The sequence below is a fragment of the Populus euphratica genome, unplaced genomic scaffold (assembly GCF_000495115.2).
Source record: "Populus euphratica unplaced genomic scaffold, PopEup_1.0 scaffold80.1, whole genome shotgun sequence".
In the NCBI taxonomy this organism is placed as follows: Eukaryota; Viridiplantae; Streptophyta; class Magnoliopsida; order Malpighiales; family Salicaceae; genus Populus; species Populus euphratica.
This window is the reverse complement of record NW_011499960.1, coordinates 91138-110337: the sequence shown is the minus strand read 5'-3', so window position 1 is coordinate 110337 and position 19200 is coordinate 91138. Positions and strand designations below refer to the sequence as shown.

General features: G+C 34.8%; 4 protein-coding genes across 4 annotated transcripts; 1 reads left to right on the top strand and 3 right to left on the bottom strand.

Annotated features, from left to right (window-relative positions):
• Positions 1–252: 252 nt before the first annotated feature.
• LOC105138611 (probable kinetochore protein NUF2) lies at positions 253–6179 on the bottom strand. Its single transcript, XM_011044743.1, has 10 exons — positions 5929–6179; positions 5539–5848; positions 5279–5458; positions 4045–4134; positions 3447–3554; positions 2876–2929; positions 2530–2644; positions 2282–2439; positions 2102–2197; positions 253–582 (listed from the first exon to the last, which is right to left on the bottom strand). The coding sequence occupies exons 1-10, from the start codon at positions 6090–6092 to the stop codon at positions 529–531; spliced, it is 1329 nt and encodes a 442-aa protein (XP_011043045.1). The 5' UTR covers positions 6093–6179; the 3' UTR covers positions 253–528.
• A 1160-nt stretch (positions 6180–7339) lies between these two features.
• On the top strand, positions 7340–10165 carry LOC105138610 (Inositol monophosphatase family protein). The gene is made up of 3 exons (XM_011044741.1): positions 7340–8011; positions 8524–8920; positions 9393–10165. The coding sequence occupies exons 1-3, from the start codon at positions 7601–7603 to the stop codon at positions 9791–9793; spliced, it is 1209 nt and encodes a 402-aa protein (XP_011043043.1). The 5' UTR covers positions 7340–7600; the 3' UTR covers positions 9794–10165.
• A 1947-nt stretch (positions 10166–12112) lies between these two features.
• LOC105138662 (putative UDP-rhamnose:rhamnosyltransferase 1) lies at positions 12113–13510 on the bottom strand. Its single transcript, XM_011044816.1, has one exon. It carries the CDS (start codon positions 13508–13510, stop codon positions 12113–12115), a length of 1398 nt encoding a protein of 465 aa, XP_011043118.1.
• A 3918-nt stretch (positions 13511–17428) lies between these two features.
• Positions 17429–18564, bottom strand: LOC105138661 (UDP-glycosyltransferase 91A1-like). The gene is made up of 2 exons (XM_011044815.1): positions 18468–18564; positions 17429–18119 (listed from the first exon to the last, which is right to left on the bottom strand). Exons 1-2 carry the CDS (start codon positions 18562–18564, stop codon positions 17626–17628), a joined length of 591 nt encoding a protein of 196 aa, XP_011043117.1. The 3' UTR covers positions 17429–17625.
• Between the last annotated feature and the right edge of the window lie 636 nt (positions 18565–19200).

The following is a 19200-nucleotide window of genomic DNA, read 5'->3' as shown; positions in this document are numbered from 1 at the left end:
CATTCGCCAGAGGGGCAAGAAATCAGCTGGTTTTCTGGCTGATAAAGTTGAACAAACAAAATCCAGCACGTCTCTGCATAGGCCCGCCACCAGTATCTACATCATACCCAAATAAAAAAGTTGCAAACAATCTGTCAAGCTTAATTTTTCTGTTCATTGTGATTAAGCATGCAAGAATGATGGCTATAGGTTCCCATCATCGTGAACTTGTAAGCTAGAATCATGACTTGCAAAGATGGCAACACCACTGACAACAGCAACACCAAAACACTCTACACGAATTGACCTTGACAGAGACTAACGAACCTCAAGCCTCATTTTCGTACAATCAAGTTGTCGTTATGAATTCTTCTTGGCTATTTGTCATAACCATACTAGATGAACAAGCATATGTACATATACTACTCGAGTGCCAGGAAACATATTTTAACGCTCCAACAAAAGGTTCAAACAAAAAACTTAAATTTACTGATGCTGCCTCTTATAGTGTAAGCGGACTCATGTTTGATCCTCTGTTTTTGCTCAACTTCAACTGTCAGCACAGTGCAGCAAATGCCCAATGGAGTTCTTATATAGTTGAAACTGCATCCAACCAAGCAAAAACAGAAACACATTCAGTTCAGCATTCTCAAATATTCAACGCACCAAGCATCAATTGAAACAAAACAAATGATTAAACCAACTCAAAAGTACCCTAGTTATCATCCTGGAGGGTTGAATCCCTCCAGCATGATACTAGGGTACTTTTCCATGTTAAATTTAATGGTCGAAAATGGTAAAAATAAAACACATTGAATAGTGGTTACAATTCAAACAAGATGGCAATAATAGGCATAGGTTTCAATATCTTTGATTTCTATGATGGCTAAAGGACACACAGGACCTTTTCAGCTATGATATTATAAAAAAAGGTGAAATATATGAATGTGGATTTTATTAGCCATGCCTTTGAGCAGGGATAATTGTTTGTCACTTGATTTCAAGACTCTATCCGCCCCATTCCTACTGAAGGACAAGCTTTTCCAGAAGGGGCAAGGAAGGATTCTGAATTCAAAACCTATAATGACATCAGGTGGAGCCAGGTTTGGAAGTGCTAGCCAAAAACATGCCCATTTGACCACATTTGAGATAAATTAGGAATGTGTGTTCGTAGAGACCGACAACATTCTAATTCTCTGATTTATGGACTTGTGAGGCATGGCAGCAGCAGATGCTGTTTTTGAGGGATAGAGGTTGCATGTCAATGACTCCTATTCTGTTCTCCAATCGCCAAAGTTAACAGGCAAGCTTTCAAGAGAATTCCAGTAGCGTGAGCATTGAGACTAGGACCGCGAGTATTGAGACTAAGCCAGCCATGTCAATTCTAGTAGCAGAAGTCACTGAATTAAATAAAAAAGTTTTGGTGACAAACAATATCTCATAAGACACCTACCACCTTGACAGGGAATCCAACTCAATTCTACTATTCAATAAACAAACCCACCTAGCATCCACTACCATAGCCTGTCCCATTTAGAATCAAGGCGCAGGTGGCAGGATTTCTTAGCAGAGGCAGGAGAGGAAGCAGGAGTGGAAACCCACCCCATGACCATCCCTACTTTTAAGCCTTCATGATTTCTGTGAAGCCTTTTAATTCTATAGTTATTATGTCAAACATCCACATGTTGCAGTGGTTTATGCAATCAATATCTTCTCATGTTCCCTGGAAAATGATTTATATATGCTACTTTAATTAAAACGATACAAACTGAATAGATGGCTTAGATGTAATCAAGGCACAGCTTATTTAAGAGAATAGCAAAACTACTGAGTTTTCAATTAAAACCTAGATCAGTTGACATTGTCAATTGTCAACATTTCAATGCAGCACAAAAATCTTGGAAAGTAAATTAAGTAAACAAGGCAGCACAGCATTTATTAGCGATTTTTAATATTGGTAAATATAATCAAAGTGGAAACTCTTCTGTGGGTAGGGGGGGGTATTGGTATCAAACTATGAAAGAACTTAGTTCCTAGTCAATTTGAGCAAACTGCTTATATTAATTTGATAACAAGCACGCGCACATGAAGAAATTCATGAATGGTATCAAAGGCAGGGCACCTGTTCTGCAATCTCTTCACGTTTGTGAACTAGCTTTTGCACTTCAGCCACACCAGATTCTTTTACCATGTTAGTCTTCCAAGTTATAGCATCCACCTGTTAATTAAACCAAAGAAACTTACAAAATATTCAACTACTTCAGATCAATATGAGTTGGTTTAGCATTATATATAGAAGTACCTTTGTTAATACATCTTCAACCTTCCTTTGCCTTGCTCTTAGATCATGCCTCCTGGATTCCACCTCCGATTTGATATTATTGAATTCTTCAGTAGCTTCCTCACACTTAGCATCTCTTTCTTTCTCTAACAACTTTTTACACTCGTCCAACTGTTGTGCTGGGAAAGGCAGAATATGCTATCAGCTCAACAGGCATTCATTCAAAATAAAAAGGAAACCAAATTAACTCAATTTTCACAGGAACATACCTTTCACTTGCAACTCAACAAGTTTGGCACCAAGTGACTTATCCATCAGTTCATCATAACCGAGCTTAGCTTTTAAGGCCTTATAGTCCTTTTCAATTGATTTCGCAGAATTTACCTATCAAAAGTTTCAATTACACCTCAAGGGTTCTGGAATCATGTATTTACTGACAACATTCAAAAGCTTTACGGAATGGCAAAAGGATAATAAATATGTCATCCAAACTACTAGGTTACTGATATTACAGTAAGATACTGTTTCCCTCTTTGTGATCATAGAGTATTCTAAATGAAGCTGCTAGAACAGAATATTAAATTTCAGAGGGCAGAAAAGTTTACATGTTCTCACCTGTTCATGAATTGCCTGCATCTGATTGAAGTGCTTTGACATTTTCTTAGAAGCCTGAGAGTAGAACATAAAGAAACTAGTAAGATTTTATGCATCGCTGATTATAAGACTAAGATTCCAGTAAAACTTTATGTGTAGCTTATTATCAAACAGGCCAAACACAGGAAACACCATCCAATTAAACCAGATTTGAAAAAATAAAATAAGAAGTGTACTGCTAAAACTTGAAAAGAAAAAATCTCATTGTTTGATAAGCATTCAAGAACTGACTCCCATTTGGTATTTGAAGAAGAAATAAATAATATATTTTTTATTTGAACAAAGCCTCCAGAGCTCAAATTTTTAATGCCATTCAAAACCATTCATCCATGAAATATCAAATTTTAGAGTCTACCTCAAGCAATTTCATAATAATTACAATCTAAAATTCAGAAACTTCTAGGAAAACAAATATTAATTACAAATAATGCAAAGAAATTAGACTGCATTTTCATAATGTGTAAGCAAACTCCATAAAACCAGCCAAGCTCAGCAAACCCTGAAGGCAACATAGCAATTTATGAAAAAGTACCTTCGTATAAACCTCAAGGACATCAGTCTTAGCCTGAAAGGATTGCATTGCTAATCTTTCAGCATTTCTTGCATCTTGTCGAACTGATTTCTTCTCCTCCAAAGCCCTCTTTTAATACATGCAAGAATTATTTACATGTCAACAAGGAACCCAAAAGGAAAATAACAGAGCGCAAATAATGAAAAAGACACAACAATAGTGTAGGATGCATTAAGACAGAATAAACTTGAATACGGTTGAAGTTGAATAGTGTCTAAACTTGAATACAGTTGATGTTGAACATGAATTTCATTACAAAAGACATTAAGGGTGGTCAATAACCAAATACAATGAGACAGCATAAAGTAGGGTAATCAAAGTAAATTCAAGATCAAAAGGGGAACACTAAAACTCAAGGGTAGCCGATACAATGTACCCCAACACAAATATAGGCTACATACAATTTTCTATGAATTCATTAGAAAAAGCATCGAGACATGCACAATACAAAGAATACTTATCTGTGTTCGGTACAGAGGGATTCAAGATTCCAGGGAGAATAATTTCCTAAAAGATGCATAAAAATTGAAAATTTCAAGTTCCTTAGAAAAAAAGATACCTGCAGTTTATCTGGTGATTGAACAATTTTTGACTGTAAATTCGCATTTTCTTGAACACTTTGTACCAGGTCAAACTCGGCCCTTGAGATCTATAAAACAAAACAAGAGACGTGATATCAACAACATCTGTTATTTAACATATTCGGTCAGCTTCATTTCCTTTTATACTGTTATTCAATGTGTAATAGCGTTTCACATAAAAATCAGTAATAATGGTGTTATATAATTGCTGTTATTTCAAATACAACGTGTTATTTCCAAGAAAAGGGGCTTTGATAGTTTGACTTTTACTCTCTCTTTTATTGGTTTTTTCCGAGATTCCATTCATTCCAGCAATTCTAACTTTTAGTCACTGACCACAACACTCAAATAATTTTGTCTTTTGGAGCTCTCTAAAGTCTCAACTCTCTCTCATTGTTGAACACTCACGACCTCTTTCACACAATCACACTCACTTTAACTTGATCTATTAACCAAATCAAACAAAAAATTGAATTATTCGCTTGGAAAGTGATGATCCAACTTCTCTTTTTTTAACAATAAGAGATAATTTTTAAATCAAATTAATTTTTTAGTTTTTGTAATTGATTTTGAGTGAAATTTAATTATTATTTTTGTTGGTGGTATATTGGCATTTATGTTAAATTCAATTTGAACTGTTGCTGCTAACACTTATATTGAATGTGAGTCTAGTTATTCTAAAGTTAATTCATTATATTTACTTAATTTTTAAATTTAATTTTGTTATTTGTTTTTCAAGGCAATAACCGGATATAATCATTAACTTATTATTTACATTAAGATAGTTTGGAACACGTGATTTTAAGTTGTAATACATTCTACTATTATCTTTTGTATGGTATTAAATTGCAAAATGTATTACTATTATGCTTATTCAATAAAAACCATTAAGAATGCGAGTTATTATAATTTTTTCAACGATTGCTAACACATTCTCGACAACAGTGGCCATGATTGTTATTTTACATCCCCGATAAACTCTCATTCTGCAACTTAAACCTATGATAATGACGACTCTAGGAAACTAAGCACTCAGAATAGGGAGGTGCATATCTGTAAGGTAAGCCTACATGTACACATGGTAAAGTTCTTTATTGTTATCATTCAATTTGGTATAACCGAGGCCAAAGAAAAAAAATAAATCAATGTCAAAGCATATCAGTCTCTAAATTCTTTGCAGAATCTACAAGAACCAACATTCAACATCCTTACTTGCCCATCCATTTCTGTACTCATCTCCTTCAATTTCCGGTAAGTAGCTCTCTGAGACATCTGGTGGTTATTGAGGTCACCAATCCTGTGGCGCAATTCTTTAACTTTACCATCAACATCTTGAACAAGCGGTAACTCTCTCTCCCTCGCATCATTGTACTCCGCAATCTCCGCATGCAACTGCATAACCCAAAAAAACACAAAACATTCAGAAAAAAAAGGAGTAATTATCAATTAAATTACCATAATAACAACCCAACCTGGGAAATCTTTTCGTCCAATGCTCTTCGCTGCTCATCAAGAAGCGAAAGTTCCTCGCCAATGGGTCTCAATTCATTCATTTTGGAGTCTTTATGAAGACAGAAATTAAGAATAGCACTGAGAAAAAATTGAGTGCGATCTGCTTGGGGTTTCAAAAGATCTTTGAGAGTAAAAACAGCAGGGCATTGTAGCAAAGCTATAACCTCTTTAATCTTAATATAATTATTAACAGTCCGGGCCGACCCGACATGGTAATGTGGGTTCTCTAGATGTTCTAATGCTGCAAATTCAACTTGCCCTCCGTCTTCCCTACACCACACGACAGTTAATTTATTAATTAATAGATAAATTCTAAGAAAAGAAAGAAAGTGAATTGATTGATGACTCACTCGTGGAGAAGATCGAGGTAGACTAAGAGACGGGTGTAGATGTCGGAGACGAAATCAGGGGTTGGGTTTTTGAGGTCATTTTCAATAACGGCGGCGATTTGTGACTCGGCCAGGATCGATATCATGTCCGCACGGGAGAGTGTTGGGTACTCGAACTTCGACATTTTTTTAGGGATTTCTTTCTTCTTCCTCTGCTACTGAGTCCTGAGTTGTTGTTTTGGTGGGAGCGTTTTGAATTCGAGATTTTTTGTGGCTCTCTCTTTCAAAAGTGATCCTCCATTATTGAAATACTATCCGTTTTGAACCCTAAAAACATTATCGTATCTTTTGTCTCACTAACAATTTTGATTTCTTAATTAGGACTTCTATAAAATTTTCTAAGCTTAAACCATTAATTTTCCAATAAAACATTATTTAAAAAAAACTATAATTTCAATAGAATCTATGATCAAATATGAACAAAATGGATATAAAATTTGGTCTGGATGTAAAATTAAAACTATTTATTTATTATATATTTGGTATTTATAATTTTTATTTTTAAGTGCTTTTAAAGTTGTGTTTTATCTTAAAAGTCATTAAATTTAAAATCAATTATGTGTTTTTAAATAATTTTGATACACTAATATAAAAAATAAATAAAAATATTTTTATAAAACACCTTATACCACATTACTAAACATGTACTCAAATGAAGTTAGTTGAGATTTGTTTTTATCCTTTTTCTTTATTTAATTTAATTTTTAAATGAATTATTATATTTTTTATTATTGTTTAGTTAATTGAGTGTAAATTAAGTCTTTTTTTATTATATTACATTAATATTTACATCCTTTTATTTAGGACACTATTAAGATGATTTATTGAACCATAAAATGGATGAAAAGACTTAAGTTCAAATTAAATTTAAAAGTGAAAAATAAAACAAAATCCCATACTTTATCTAGTAATGCAAGTTAAAAAAGAAAGTAAATAATTTAATTATAGTTTGTGAATAATAAATTTATTTTTAATTATCTCCTACAACTAGAATGTAATCAGGTTTATATTTGAACTAAAACTTTATTTATATCCACTTTTGGGTGTTTGAAATAATAGTAAATGTTATTTTTTAAAGTTTTTTTATTTGAAAATATATTAAAATAATATTTTTTTTAATTTAAATTTATTTTTAATATCAACACATCAAAATAATTCTAAAATATATAAAAAAATAAAATTTAAAATTTTATAAAATAATAATTACATCGTAATTCCAAACACACACTAAATCAACGTAGTCATTTGATTCATACAAGATTATGATTAAATCTCAAATTTGTTTAGCGACTAATTTCAACAGAATAAAATGTTTCGAGGATGGACTATATATTGACTAATAATTAGGGGGGCCGAACACCTCTTACCCTTATCTTATCTTCTTCCTTAGATTTTTTACACTGTAACTGCTTCTTGCTCTTGCCCTCTCAATCTCTTCCATTTCCAATTGTTTTTGCTGATTTATCTGTTTCATTTTTGTCTTGTTCCACTCCTGCTGCAAACTATCTAAGCCAAGAACCTCTGATCCTTCCCCAGAAGAAAACCCCAAAAGCTAAAACTTCTAATCATCTCCAATGAAACCATTAACCACAAATCTCCCTTTCAAGCCACCCGTAACTTTTCCACTCTAAATATGCAATCACCTACCATACCCACTTTCCCAACTTCACTTTTTCCTCCAAAAACCCTCCTTTTCTCTTCAAAAACCCAGTCTTTTCCATCAAAAAGCTCACTTCTTGCCCAAAGTTGTCATCTGTTCAGGCCAGAAATGGCTTCTCTAAGTGGGTTTATTGTAAGATCACAAACGGGTACTTCTTCAAGTGGTGAAAAGGGGTTTTCTACTTTGAGTGAATATATGGGGAAGGGAGGGATTGATGTGGGAGATGAGTTAGTGGTATTGTGTGATCATATACAATATGCCTGTAAGAGAATTGCAGCTCTTGTGGCTTCTCCTTTCAACTCTAGTCTCAGTAAACAGAGTAATTTTGCTGGAGGCGACAGTGGTTCAGGCAGAGACGCACCAAAACCTCTTGATATTGTCTCAGTATGTCTACCTCTTACTGCTCCCTCTGTTTTTAATGATGTTTAGAATTTTTGTTTTTTGGGTTGTAGTGGAGTTTAACTAGTTACGATAGGTGAAAATAATGAAAGAAGCTTGTGCCTTTATGGTATATTGGATTATAAGGTCCTTGAGATTTGAGGGTTTCCTGCTGTGTTTATGAAGCTAATGCTTCTTTCATAACACATGCAAACTTTATTTGGTAGTGTTGGAGTGCCCCCCACTTATATATAGCCATTTTCCATCTTATGATGTTTAGTTATGCCTTCACAGTATGTTGCATTCTAAGGTCTAAATATTTTTCTGGCTTGAAAGTTGTAGTCGTAGACTTTTTTAAGTTTTGAAGGTAATTGTTGATTGTGGCATAGAGTGGAGTTAAAAAAAAAAATTGTGAAAGGAATTGCTGGTCTTACTGCGCCAAACTAATTCCTTTAACCAGATATAAGAATCAAAACAAAAGGAAGTGACATTTTTGGCCAATGGATTGTGTTGTGCAGAATGAAATCATCTTATCTTCCCTTAAAAATTCTGGAAAAGTTGCTGTTATGGCTTCAGAAGAAGATGATGCTCCAGTTTGGATTAATGATGATGGTCCATTTGTGGTGGTAACAGATCCTCTTGATGGGTCTCGAAATATTGATGCCTCCATTCCTACAGGAACAATTTTTGGGATATATAGGCGCCTTGTTGAACTGGATCATCTACCTCAGGAGGAAAAAGCTACGCTGAATTCATTGCAAAGTGGAGCCAAGCTTGTAGCTGCTGGGTATGTTCTCTATTCATCAGCCACTATACTGTGCACCAGCTTTGGTTCTGGAACGCATGCATTTACACTGGATCATTCCACAGGAGACTTCATTCAGACTCATATAGACATTAAGATTCCTCCTCGAGGTAATACTTCTAATTATGCTAGTATTATTAGTATTTGAAATGTTAGATTTGGAACTTCATTTGGACAATCACAATATATTATAAAAATTCAAGAATTCTATAATAATCAAGCAAATCCATCTATTTAAATGTAGCTCCTGATTGAGTGTGATATTGTCTATATTGCTTAGAGCAGAAAAAATAAATATTAGGAAGCCAAATGCACTCCTGAGTCTCATATTACTACATTTCAGTTAGTCTTTGATCCCTGTTGGATTGGAGCTTAGTACCAATTACATTCTCTAGATTTTAACATGAAAATTTTCATTCATTATAGAACCATATTGGAATTATTGAGTTGTAATTTAGTAATCACAGCCATCATTATAATTTGTCTGTTGGCATCCGTATTTGTTTGAAGAGAAAAGGAGAAATATCAAGTTTTGATATAGAAGCCATAAGATCCCATTATGACTGTTGTTTACTGTGCCAGGGCAAATTTATTCTGTAAATGATGCGCGATACTTTGACTGGCCTGAAGGATTAAGGCAATATATTGACACTGTTAGACAGGGGAAAGGCAGATACCCCAAGAAGTACTCTGCTCGTTATATATGTTCTCTCGTAGCTGATTTCCATCGAACACTGTTGTATGGTGGTGTTGCGATGAATCCAAGGGACCATCTTCGTCTAGTTTATGAGGCAAATCCTCTTAGTTTTCTTGTTGAGCAAGCTGGGGGCAGAGGTTCTGATGGTAAAAGCAGGATTCTCTCTATGCAACCAGTCAAATTGCATCAAAGATTGCCTTTATTTTTAGGAAGTTTAGAAGACATAGAAGAGTTAGAGAGTTATGGAGATGTTCAACAGAAAGTAAACCCTGGATATGAAGTTTGATTCTATGCTGATCCTTCAACAGTTGTGATAAGAATTGACTTCAGTTGTTCTGCTGCTAGTTTCCTATTCATTAACAATTTGCAATTTTCAAGTCCCTGTAGACCATTCCAAATTCTGAGTGCTGACAGTTGCATGACTCTCATCTTTCCTGCCCAATCGACAAACATAGCTTGGAGAGTTTTGGCATGAAAAATTGGAAGGCCATGTGGGATTTAATGTTGTTCCTTCTTGATGTTCTTCCCTTTCCCTGTTTGAAGGGCCAGCTTTTTCTTCTTGTACCATTACATCAAATAATCACACCATTGCAAATTATTGTATAAAAAATCGTGTCTTGTATGATAGATCCACTTCTCCCTTCATAGAGTTCCATTGGCACCCATATCCTTTTTATTTTACTGAACGTAACTTCCTTGCTGATATATCTTTCGCTGAGTAAAGATCGCTAAATACTTGCACACTGGTAACTTTTTGAGATACAAGATTTATTCAGCACCGTGAAGTCTCAGAATCCAGGATTTATGAGAAGAAAATCTTGGATAATAAATCAATGAAATGTGTAAAGTTCAAGTTACTGATTTAAACTTGACTGTGTTTCCATCTTTTAGAGTATGAGTTGTAGTTCCAATGTCTACTTCTCATCATCAGCAAGGTCGAGGTCTAAAAATTCATGTTGCTTTATTCGGCATGTCTGCATCATGTCATTTGTATGCTCTGCTTATTTCATACCATTTTCGAAAGATATTTGAAGCTACCTTTTCTTATAGTTGACCAATTGCTGGACAAAGTTACTTGTATACTCTTATTGTAGATTTTGATCCGTAGTAATGACTGCTATCTGGCTGCCTTCAGTCGTAAGGGCTCTCCTTTCTCCACGATTACTATTCTCAGTGACTTGGCAATATCTTCTCTGTTGAAGGAGCCATTTGATTCCTTTGCACTTCAAAGTAGATTCTTTGTTCTACTGACATCTATGCATTCACACCATTGGTCAGCCATCATAGGCGTGTGTGTGTTAAGGAGTGGCCAAAACCAGGTGATTCAATGATGGAGCTCCATCCTGAATGGAAGAGGCACCCTCCAATAGATGGATGAGCCAGTATAAATAGCTGTGGACCCCAACCAAGACTGACAATGCCTTGACCAGATGTTCAAGCCAAAAGCCATTAGGCAACAACTCTGAGTCATCTAGTCCTTCTGGTTTCCAAAGAATCCATAGAAAAGGAAGCTCAGAGAGCCCCAGCCCATTGGCCAACTCTTCAATTTGTCGGGAAGGCATCTTTTACTCACCCCCAAATACCACAGATTTTGCCTCTGTCGATCCAGCTACTTAAAAGTGCTCGACCAATTTGAGTTAGACAGGTCAGAGGTTTCACTATCGACAACATTTAGCTGAATCAAATCCACTGGTAAAACTGGTTTTTTCTACAGTTCTTGAAGCAGATTCATATATTTTTCTTCAAACTCATGACAGCTACATTCTTTAGCATGCTAGTCCCATTATAGTTTGTAGGCTAAACTAACACAAGACCGGAACAGATTCGCATTTGATAAAAAATTTAAGGTGTTGACAATAATGCACTACGATTATTTATCTAGTTTTTCAGGTTCTTAGAAATCCTGATGTGTAGGACGTTGCTATTCGGCAGAGACGAGCTGCCAAATCCAGCTCATTCTAAAGAAGGTAAACTCTATGCTTTCACAGCCTTTCCACTGGACATATTTGCCTTTTTTTTAATTAAGTTTTCAGAGAAGCCAAAAATGGCTTCCTTTGATGGGTTAAACTTTCCTTGCTGGATGAAAGAAAAACTCGATGCCCCTTGACAAATTAAGATGACTGGAAAAACAAACTCCAAAAGAAAGGGAGCAACCCCCACATATTTATTTATGCTGATGAATACTTGCAGAGTAAATTTAAGTTACAGGATTCAGTCGCTGTTGTGAAGTCTCAGAATCTAGGAGGAGCTTGGGGTACAAATCGAAGAAGTTCAACTGATTAATTTAAATATGAGCAATATTTAAGATGTATAGTTTATGTGGATTTAATATTATGGATAGTAACAGAAATGGCATGGATATATTCATCAGCGATGTAGAAGGCTAAAATTTTGATCTCTGGAAAAAACAAAAGAAGCAGCAGCCTAAAAATTCGTGTACATTATACAGCACTTATTTTATGCATTTTACATCATGCCATCGCTATGCTGCTTCTTCCATACCATTTCCTGAAGATGGATGACACTTTTTATTTTCATAGTCGACCACGTAATGGATGCATGAGCTAGTATTTCAAGTTGCGGTGCCCAGCCTTTTTCTTGATGTTTAATGTTCCCTTTTCTTGAAACTGCTTGTATATCGAATAAACTTGCTGATGTAGTCATCCTGCAGGTGCTGACTAGCAAATATTGCTTGCAGTTCGGAGGTCTTACGTCTTATAGTCTCCCCTTCTTCGGCGACCATCACTAGTCTCATTGACTTGGCAACCATGTCTCGGTTGAATGAACCATCTTTATTCCTTGGAACTTCGAATCCAGCGCTCTTTTCCACTAGTAACTTAGCATTAAGTGTCTGGTCGTTGACCATAGGCATGAGAATTAAGGGGTGTCCGAAACCAAGTGATTCAATGATGGAGCCCCATCCTGAATGAAAGAGGCACCCCCCAATGGATGGATGAGCCAGTATTTCTTGTTGTGGAGCCCAACCAAAACTAACGATTCCCCGATCTGAGATCCGAGAGACAAACCCGGTTGGCAATAAGTCTTGGCTGTCAATACCTTCTGGCTTTTTGAGGATCCACATGAATGGCAGCCCAGAAAGTTCAATACCATAGGCTAATTCATGGATTGTTTCAACTGGCATCTTGTACTCACTTCCAAATCCCACAAAGACCACAGACTTTTGCTCTTGTTTGTCTAGCCACTTAAAAGCACCATAAAAATTGGAGGATTCAGGATAGCTAGTTTTGTTTTCAACAAAATTTGGAGGTAGCAAGCCGATCGGTAAAACTGGCTTTTGGTAGATTTCTTCTAGGACATTCAAATAGGAATCTTCAAACTCTCTACAACTCCTTACCGCAACCAGGTCACATTCTGCCAGAGTTTTTGCCCGCCGTTGGCCAGTTGAAATTCCAGATACATCAGGAATGTATACATGTTGCATAAACCTTGTTCCCTGGTCAGGCCTGTAAGCAACAAGTGAAGGGAAGGGGATCCATTCTGGAGCTCTTGCATAATCTTCTGGTCTAGTACGTAGACGGAAGGAACGTAACTCATCTGGTGGCCCTAGATATGCTGATGAGGCAGCTGATAATGGACTGAAAAACACAGAAGTAATCCCATATCTAGCTGCAATAGCTGGGATCCAGCAAGCAGCAAAGTCAAAAAGAATCATCTGTGGTGCTTCTTTTTGAACCAGGCTCTCAAAGGGCACCTTTAAGGCATCATATGCCTGCTTTAGATACTGTATTTGCTCCGGTGACAGGTCAATGGTGGCCTCACAGTTTTCAGGCAGGCCATCAACAATTGGTAGTTGGATCTCGATGAACTTGAACCTGCCTGAAATATCTTGAGGAATGGAAGGAAATCTCTTAATATTTATTGGGGTGGATATGAATGATATATGAATACCCTTCGCTGCTAATTGTTTCGAAAACTCGAGATACGGTAGTATGTGACCAAATGCTAACCAGGGGAACATGAACACATGGGATTTGGAAGCCATGGATGCTTTGAACCAGTTATTGACTCGCTGCTCTAAGAAAAGGTTGAGGTTTTTTACGTCACATCAGTGCAGCAAGACATGTTATTACCCATTATTTCTGACCTTTTCTCCATCTCATGAATTATTGGCTGATGTCATACGCTTTTTATTCAAAACAGAATGATAACTCAAACCCTACCACATATTTTCCTTCTTGTTGGCATGTGAGATTGAAGTTCAAAGAATCTACCCAAATTAGATGCGAGTAAAAAGCACCTACTTTGGGGTGTTTGTCCATTAGCATGACATAATACCAGCGTATCTAAAAGCACAATGGCTCTATAAACTTGGAAATTTATCTAAAGAGTCCGTGAGCCCTACTTTGGCCCTAAGCTTCAAGTCCAGATACAAGGCCATCAAAATAACACCAACATTTTCATGCCATTTTTCATAATTTAATTTTGGACCCTTTAAATTTATATTTTTTATTAAAAATTCAAAATATTTTTGAGATACGAGGAGTTAAGCTTTCAAGCTGTAAAAAATCAAAACAAAATCAAAACACTAGAAAAATAACTAAAAATCAAAACACTAGAAAAATAGCTAAATTGAGATGTTTTGAAAAGATGAGATGAAGAAAAAAAAATGAATTGAAGATGAAGTTCAAACTTGACCAAAATTTAAAAAAATAATTAAGTCTAAAGACCTAGTCTTTAAACTTCTAACATGTTTAATTGATTTATATAGGAGTTAATTGAAGTAAGAATTAAGTTTGAAAGTTAATTGAAAAAAAAAATAGAAGAATTAATTAAGTTTAAAGACTTAATTGAACTTTTAATAAGTTTTGTGGATCCAATCAAAGACTCAATTGAAAAAAAAAATTGAAGGCTTAATTCGGATTAATTTGCAAAATTAAAAGATTGAGGATATAATTGAAACCTTGAAAAGTTAAATTGGTGCAATCAGGAGCTTAATTGCAAGAAAATAAAAGTTTAGGGGTAAATTGAAGAACCCTAAAACCAAGGATCAAAGTGAAAGAGGCACACACATTTAGAGATCAAAATTGATTAAAATCAAAGATAAATTTAAAGAAATTGAAAATTTGAAAATTAATTGAGGATGAAATTGGAAATATACAAGACTAAGGGATATATTAAAAAAGACACTAAAAATTAAAAAAGACATTGAAAATTAAAGATCAAAATTAACATAACCAGAAACTTTAATCTAAAAAAAAACAGGCTTAATCAGCCAAATTCGACACAGTTGGAAGATCAATGGCCTTTTTGTAAAATAAAAAAATGATGTTGTTTTGACACCTCTGTTGATTTTCTTCTTCATTTATACCATGAGGAGCTAGTTGAGGGTCTTTTCTTATAGAACATTTAATACTCTATCATGCCTCAAGCAAGACAAAAAAAAATGCTCATCTAGTAGCCCTACCATCGTACTACCTCCTAACATGATTCTCGTCGAGTGGTTCCTCTTGTAACCACTACAATACTGATTGAAAACCACTAACTCGACCATCCTTTGATTGCATAGTTTAAGAGTACCATGTTGTTATCTTAGCACTAATAACTAGGATCATTCCAAGAAGATTAAAGAGGGTTAACAATTCAGATAAAAAAGATCATATGCATCTTCATCACCTCCAATAAATAAAAGCCTCATTTAATTCCAAAAGGATATTGGACTTAAGACTAAAAGGCAACAAATGAAGATTAAAAAAAAAAACACCACCTTCCTTATTCTAGCCAAAAACATCACATATAAACACTCATTACAAAGTTAGTCATCAAAAACCATAAACCTGCATCTACCTGTTTTTCCCTCTCAACTGTCACTACCACTCCTACACCAACTCCTCCATAACTTTAACAACCTCTCATCCATGCCATTATCTCCTCATCATAACAACATTAATTTCTCTTCTATCAATATTTTTTCAATCTAATACGACATCTCTTTTAGAAGTAGTTCAGTTCCACTAGCACTAGTACAACAACATTATTATCACTTCCTTCACAATTACCAATCTTCCATGCCGTGATCAAGAGTATTCTTCTCAGCCACGCCAATCTCCACCTCGAGCCACCAAGCACGCTAATAGTAATGCTTTTCTTTTGGCCAAGCAAGTTCATTGCTTCCTTCCCTCATGCACCCTTTTGGCATGTAAGACATAAATTAATTAGCGCCTTACTTTAGCTAGCTTTTGACAACAAAGAGCTTATGTGGGCTGGACCCTTAGCCTATTTTGTATGGATGGGCTTAGTCCAACCCACCTCTAAAAAAAAGTTAGCTGGGTAATCTATCGACCTAACAAAATGAGTGAGACTGGGCCTAAGCCCAACCCATATAAATGGACTTGAGCCTCAAGCCTAATAAACCTAACTATATGGGTGGGCCAAACCCAAACCCAGACTTAAAAGCCTGTTTGGCCCACCCCATTTTTTTTCTTTAAGAAATAAGGCCTTATTTGGCTCCTTAAAGGGTGTTTGTCAAACACGCTCTTAAGACAATTTTTTATGCCTCTAATTATATGCTAAGAGGGCATTTGGCAAACACGCCCTAAGTTTTTTTTTTTAGTTTTAATTTGTCTATATTTTTTTATCTAACCAAACGGACCCTTAAAAATCTAAAAAAAATCAAGGATTATTTTGAAATTATATGTGGGTCCCTCACATATTTTTCAAATAATTTTACCCAATATCAAACCGTAAACTTATATTGTAATATATAGACTCAGTATTAAAAATATTATATTTCTCCTCCAAAAATCTCAAAAAAGATAAAAAAAACTTAAAAATAATCATTTATTTCAAAAACACAAAACTATGTTTCTTTTCAGAATTCTACTTAATACCGGGGTTATAGACTTATACTTTAAGATATTGATCAGATATTAAAAATACTCATTTTTAGTCGTAATTTTCAGAAATTCCATAAGCAGTTCTAAAACATTTTCTCATTTCAACAATAAAAATGTTTTATTTGGTGTGCATACAGCTAGATTCTAAAATTTTCATGTATTTTTTATATGAAAAAATAAAAATTATATTTTTGTCATACGTAAAAAAATACAAAAAAAAATAGTAAAGGGGTATCACAACAAGTTTGTGATTATCCAATAGGATTTTGCCAAAATTTCAAATAAAAAACCCTTTTTTTTATTTCTTAACCTTTATTATACTTAGATTTTAACTTGATAAGATAAAAATCTTTTTACTAATGAGAACTTTTTTCAAATCTTAGATAGATTTTTCTGGGTTTTAGAATAGTTAAGTTTTAACTTAATGAGATAAAAAACTCTTTTTTAAGAAAAACTTTTCTTAAATATTAGATAAACTAACAAATAAAAACACGACTCAGAACAAATAACAAAATAATTTATCATAAATAAAATGCATTGAGGTGATACATTTTTTCCTCCACAGCCAATTCTCTTATTTAAATTCTCATAAATTATTGAAATTTTTACTAACTATAATATTAAATAGTTACTCCCTTCCTTTTTTTTAAATGGATAAAAAATAAAAATTCACCGTCCTTTCTATTTACATCTATCCCAAGAACTGTTATCCAAAAAATAATCATCACATCACCGCACAGTACAACACCATTAAAGAAGGGGCAATGTGCTAAACGTTCGTAAAAGCGTAAAAAAGAGCAAAGGTTAAAGATAGGTCCGCTCCGAACTTTTCAGTATATCAGGAATTCAATATATGTGGTAGCATCTGAACTGTCCAAATCTACAGATGCAGAAGGTTTACGAGAACAGTTAGCTACTGCTGCTTCAAACATTCTTGTTTTCAACTTGATGGCAATAGCTTTTCTAAGAAACAGAAAGTTTTATTTCATCTAAACAAAAGTTGCAGCTACTAGAAGCTGTATATTATGAAAAACTTGGCAAATTCGTAGAAAAATATGCTGTTGTTCTTCTTGTAGATCCCGCTTAGCAAAAATTGTTTGCATTTCAGCTGCCTGATACCGTAAATGCTGTCCTTCTTGATCTGCTATCACGAATCTCAGGGACATGGAAATTGAGTGTTGGTTGTATGCGCCATCTTCATTGCTTTGCACCTGAAAGCCAATTCCTTTCTCAAATAAAAGCTTGGCATTAAGACCTTGGTCAGCTACCATAGGCATGAGTATCTGAAGTGCCTGTCAGAGAGCGATTCTATGATAGAACCCCATCCAGAATGAAGGACACACCCTCCTATGGCAGGATGTGCAAGAATTTCGGATTGTGGTGCCCAACCAAGACATACAATTCCGCGATCAGATGTGCGGTCCAAAAATCCAGTTGGAAGCAGTTCTGAGATGTCCAGTCCTTCTGGATTCCTCAGAATCCATATAAATGACAGCTTGGAAAGCTCAATTCCATGGGCCAATTCATGGACTTGTTGAACAGGCATTTTGTACTCTGTTCCGAATCCGACGAAAACCACTGATTTTCGTGCTTGCTTGTCCAGCCACTTGAATGCTCCTGGCCAATTTGGAAGATCAGGATAATTGTTTTTTTCCTCTGCAGTATTTCGTGGAAGCAGACCGACTGGAAAAACTGGTTTCTGGTAGAGTTCTTCAAGGAGAGCTACATATGCTCCTTCAAACTTTCCACAGCTTCGCACTGCAACAAAGTCTCACCCCTCCAATGTTGCAGCAAACCGCTGAGCAGTCGACTTACCAGTCACGTCAGAAGAGTTCATATCATGGAACATTACTGCTGCTCGATCGGGTCTGGGAATTCCTCACGTAGAAGCTTTTCGAATGAGGCCTGTAAGCCATCAAATGCTTTCTAGCTTCAAGTACTGAATTTGGTCTAGCTGTAGGTCAATGGTAGCCTGACAGTTTTCTGGCAAGCCATCAACAGATGGTAACAGAACCTCCACAAACTTTAAATGGTTTACCAAATTTGAAGGAACAAGAGGCAGCCTCTGAAGATTTCTCGGGGTGGAAATGAAGGAAACTCAAATACCCTTTGAAGCTAATTTCTTGGAGAATTCAAGTGACGGGATCATGTGGCCAAATGCCAACCATGGGAGCATCATTACATGAAACTGTTTAGAAGCCATAAATCCTCTAAACAAAGAGCAAGCCAAATCTGTGATTCATGACTTCTTGCCTATATAGTGAGAAACCATTCTAGATGCGTCCACTCTACAGGTTGTTGCGCATGCTATTTAATGCTACGTTTATTTTTTGAAATTTATGTTTTGTGAAATTATTTTTTAAATTTTTTTATATTTATTTATTATTAAAAAAGTTGATCAATGGAAAACACTTTCCAGTTAAAGAAAAATTTAGCTTAATTTTTAGAAAAGTGTTTTCTTGAAAAATTTAGGCAAAAAACAATTTTTGAAAGTTGTGAAAAATTTAGAAATATCATATTATTTATTGATTATATCAAATTTGATCCTCAAACTTTTGATTGTTATATATATTTTGTTTTGAATATTTATTTTTTAATTTCATCTCTTAAAATTTAATTTTTATATTAACTTTGGTCCTTATTTTTATAATTATTATTTGCTTTTCCCTTATCATTTTTTTATTAAAAAATTTTATGTATCAAATTTGATCCTCGTTCTTTTGATTGTTACTTATTTTATTTAAAATAATTTATGAGATGTTAATTATTATTATTTTAATTTCTTCATCTTTTTTTTTAGATTTGATCTCTATTATTTTGATTATTATTTATTTTATTT

Coding starts and splice junctions, on each gene's coding strand:
- LOC105138662 (XM_011044816.1), bottom strand. CDS start 13,510: ATGGCTTCCAAATCCCATGTGTTCATGTTCCCCTGGTTAGCATTTGGT.
- LOC105138611 (XM_011044743.1), bottom strand. CDS start 6,092: ATGTCGAAGTTCGAGTACCCAACACTCTCCCGTGCGGACATGATATCG. Junction 5,459..5,538: donor TGGACGAAAAGATTTCCCAG/GTTGGGTTGTTA, acceptor TGGGTTATGCAG/TTGCATGCGGAGATTGCGGA. Junction 2,198..2,281: donor TTGAAGATGTATTAACAAAG/GTACTTCTATAT, acceptor TTTAATTAACAG/GTGGATGCTATAACTTGGAA.
- LOC105138610 (XM_011044741.1), top strand. CDS start 7,601: ATGCAATCACCTACCATACCCACTTTCCCAACTTCACTTTTTCCTCCA. Junction 8,012..8,523: donor AACCTCTTGATATTGTCTCA/GTATGTCTACCT, acceptor TGTGTTGTGCAG/AATGAAATCATCTTATCTTC. Junction 8,921..9,392: donor CATTAAGATTCCTCCTCGAG/GTAATACTTCTA, acceptor TTACTGTGCCAG/GGCAAATTTATTCTGTAAAT.
- LOC105138661 (XM_011044815.1), bottom strand. CDS start 18,564: ATGGCTTCTAAACAGTTTCATGTAATGATGCTCCCATGGTTGGCATTT. Junction 18,120..18,467: donor CAAGAAATTAGCTTCAAAGG/GTATTTGAGTTT, acceptor ACTTTGTTGCAG/TGCGAAGCTGTGGAAAGTTT.